Here is a 3,905-nt window from a genome sequence, read left to right on the forward strand (position 1 = left end):
TTACAGTTTTCACTTTACACTACCCCAGCAAAAACTCGGTAATCGGTTGTACTTCCATAACCACTTACTTTTCAATGACTACTACTTACCGTCTGCTTTACTTAGAAGTACTCTAGTAATGACTTTCTTATAATCTGATATAGAAGTACTTTATTTTCGACCTTGTCATTTTGTTTGCACATTTTATTTAATTGCGTTTTAAGAATTGTGTTTTACAAAAAATAAAACAAAATTAGTTTTGTCTGTGAAAACCATTATTTGACGCGCAATAAAATAGCTAAGCAGTGGTGCAGTGTGTAGAACGTTTAACTAACAAACCGAAGTCCTGGTTCGTATTCTAGCTGGCTCTTTTTATTATTAAAAAACAAAACAACTTACTCAACAACTGTTTTGTAAGAGAAATTGCAAGTACTTCTTTAACTCCCTATTTGTAAGAGTGCGTAGAAGTACTTGCCTCCAATGACATCACCGTGTTAAAATAATGACTTAAAATGCTAATGAAGAAGTAGTGAAAAGAGGTTTTATTAGCTTTTTAACTCATTACTTTTCAATGTAAGTTTTTCATGGAACTATTTCCTAATTGGTTAGAATAACCCAAAAAAGAAGAATATCATCAAATCCTCGGTGTGCTAAACCTGCATATAAGCGATATACCTAGCCATTTATTGCGGTGTATCATTTACCGGCATGACCAACTAAACTTTACTTATATTTTATACAGGCTTTTTTTATTACTTACTGACACTGAATCAATTCGTTAGTCCATAATTTAAATCTTCTAAATCAATCAAAACTAATAATTATGTACCGCAATTCAGTATTTTATTTCACCGATTTTTTTTCGTTAAACATAATTGAAAAGTATCGGCAGTGTAACGACCAATAAAAAGTTCACGTTAATAATTTTTATTTTAAAAATATTTCAATACATAACTTTTGACATTCTTATATTTTTCCAATCTTTGTCTTTAAAATATTATACGGTCGTTAAAAAGTTAGGGAATTGAAAATTCATTACAAATTACTGATGTCCTACCAATATTTTTCCAGGTAAAATACCAATATTAGTACATTGTTTGACGTATATTGAGGTGTCCCCAAGCATTATTTACACATCTTTTTATATTCCCAGTTCGTTGTTTCCTCGGGAATGTACTTCAATTTAATTATCTTAAAAAGTTTAAATAACGAAAAACCTCCAATAGAAAACTCTGAATATAAAACTGAAGTCCTACTTCTTATAAAAATATTCCTTTCGATTTGGTAACAATCGTAACGATATTATAACAAAATAGATCATTATCTCATTCACAATTTAGCTCTTTACACAAAAATATGAAACAATAAAATCTTATTTTCGCTTTGCCCAAGCCTGTTTACATACATATTTGTTTACAAAAATCTTATAAAAACAACAACAACAACAAATATCATGCGAAATACAAAAAGAAAACAGTAACAGAGAAGTTAAACGTTTCTGCACTCTCCTCTCTTTTTTTTAAAAAAAAGTAAACAACACGGTTTACTTTTTTGTTTTGTTTCTTGCTTTGTTTGTTTTTAATTTCAAGAATACGTACGTGTGACTATTGTTTCTATGTATTAGTAACAACTCTAAACGCTTATAGCTCGTAAAATTCTGAACCGATCTCATTAATATATATATTGTGCACATCTGCGAACAAATACCTTTAAAATGATATATTTTTTGCCAAGATCAGATGTATACTGTAAGAGTAAAAGGGGTCACAAAAAATCGTCTTGCCTATTAATTATATAGATTTTTAGGAAAATTTTTCTTTTTTATAGAAATTTTTAGGAAAATTTCTGTTTTTTATAAAAAATTTCTCTCCTTTATAGAAAATTTTCGGAAAAATTCTCTTTTTTGGAGAAAATTTTCGGAAAATTTCTCTTTTTTGTAGAAAATGTTCGGAAAATTTCTCTTTTTTAAATTTTTTTGAAAATTTAATTTTTTATAGAAAATTTTTGGAAAATTTCTGATTATTATAGAAAATTCGATAATTTTCTCTTAATATAGAAAAATTTTCCGAAAATGTCTCTTTTTTACGTATAGTCTTCTGCTAAAGAAGAACTTTTTTTACAGAAGATTTTCGGAAATTAATAATAATTAATCTTTTTGTAAAAAATTTTAAAAATTTCTCTCTCTTAAATATTTGAAAAAATTTTCTCTTTTATAGCAAATATTGGATTTTTTTTTCTTTTTATTAAAAAATGTTCAGACATTTATTTTGTCTCTTTTATAGAAAATATTCCAAAATTTGTTTTCTTTTTTATGAAAATTTTTCGATTTTTTTTTTTTTTTTTTTTGTTAGAAAATTTTTTATTTTTTTTTAATTTACTTTTTTCTTTTCTTTCTTTAGGTCTGGCATTGGTGTCTACATTCCGGTCATCAATACTCATTTCTCTGTCCCAATGGCACGGTCTTCAATCAAGCAGTAAGAGTCTGTGACTGGTGGTCTAATGTTAATTGTCCTGCGGCTGAACAATTATACGAAAATAATGATGAACTCTATCGTACAACAGAGATCAATCAGTTTGTTAATGATGACAATAGTATTTGATATAAGGCCCAACAGAGAGGAAGTGCTAGAAATTATGAGCAGGAAAATGAGATTTTAGTTAAAAAGCAACAACAACTCAAACAGCAAAGACAAGGAAATGTTAAGGCAAAATTAATACAACAGCAACACCAACACTATGAGCAACAACAACAATTACAATTAGCATTAATACCACCTTTACCACCAGAAACTAGAGGCAGACAAAGAACATTTTCATCGACTTCTTCTTTAACAACTACAGCAAGACCCACAACAATAGCAACAACAATAATTACTCGTAATAATACCAAAAATAGTTTTAGAGGCCACACTAAATACTCACAACAACAACAAATACAGCAGCAACAACAACAACACCAATCAATTTTAACCCAAAGTAACCCCAACAGCATTAACAACATAAATAATATTAATAGTTTTAATAAAAATAGTAAATTTAATACTAGATATAATTTTAATCATAATAACGATGAAAAACAACAACTAGCCAAACATCAACAACAACAACAAAAGCAACAGCGACGACCACAACAACACCAGCAGCAACAACAGTATCAATATCAACAACCAACTATTACAACAGCCAATAACAAACATAAAAACGCTGGTCATCATCATAATAGAAACCAACAAAAACAACATCAAAATAATAACAACAACAACAAAAACTCCAACAATTTGAAAAAATCCTCAAATGCCAACAACATCGATAATGATGAATTAAAAGATTATAAGAGCAAAATCAAAAATAAATACAACATCGATTACGATCATTCTTTAGATGCAGAATATGAAATAATCGAGGCCGTTGAATGAGTGAAGGAAAAGATAAATAATGCGGAGAATGGTTAAGTAATAGATGGATCATTATAAGAAGCTGTAGTTATTGATTTATTTTAAAAATTCTTAAAATTTTAAAGAATATTTGGAATGTTAGAGAGGGAAACTGGAAACGTTTTATGGAAAAAGAGTTGAAAATTAAACCGAATTTCGACCAATTTTCTTAGAGGAAGTTGTTGCTCAATATTCATTTTATAAATACAAATTTTTATTAATTATCTGTTTATATAAAAAATTATCGATAAATTTTCTTTTTGTAGAAAAGTGTCAATCAAATTTCTCTTTATAGGGAATTGTTGATGGATTGTTTTTGAAAAAAAAAAAAATTTTGATAAATTTACATGTTTTTAGAAAATTGTCTATGAATTGTCTATTAATAGAAAGTTATCGATCACTTTTCTTTTTATAGACAATTTTCGGTAATTTTTTTATTTATTGACAATTTTCGATCAATTATATATTTATAGAAAACCATTGATCAATTTT

General features: G+C 27.6%; 1 protein-coding gene across 1 annotated transcript; it reads left to right on the forward strand.

Moving 5' to 3' along the window:
- Positions 1-2,378: 2,378 nt before the first annotated feature.
- On the forward strand, positions 2,379-3,559 carry LOC119605864 (probable serine/threonine-protein kinase cdc7; the record flags this gene model as incomplete). Its single annotated transcript, XM_037959191.1, has 2 exons — positions 2,379-2,555; positions 2,586-3,559. Coding segments are annotated over 2 exons (987 nt in total), but the record flags the coding sequence as incomplete, so codon positions are not given.
- Positions 3,560-3,905: the final 346 nt, after the last annotated feature.

Source organism: Lucilia sericata, unplaced genomic scaffold, assembly GCF_015586225.1.
Source record: "Lucilia sericata isolate MDLA Ls3-8-SP2 unplaced genomic scaffold, ASM1558622v1 Contig000527F_arrow, whole genome shotgun sequence".
NCBI classification, from domain to species: domain Eukaryota; kingdom Metazoa; phylum Arthropoda; class Insecta; order Diptera; family Calliphoridae; genus Lucilia; species Lucilia sericata.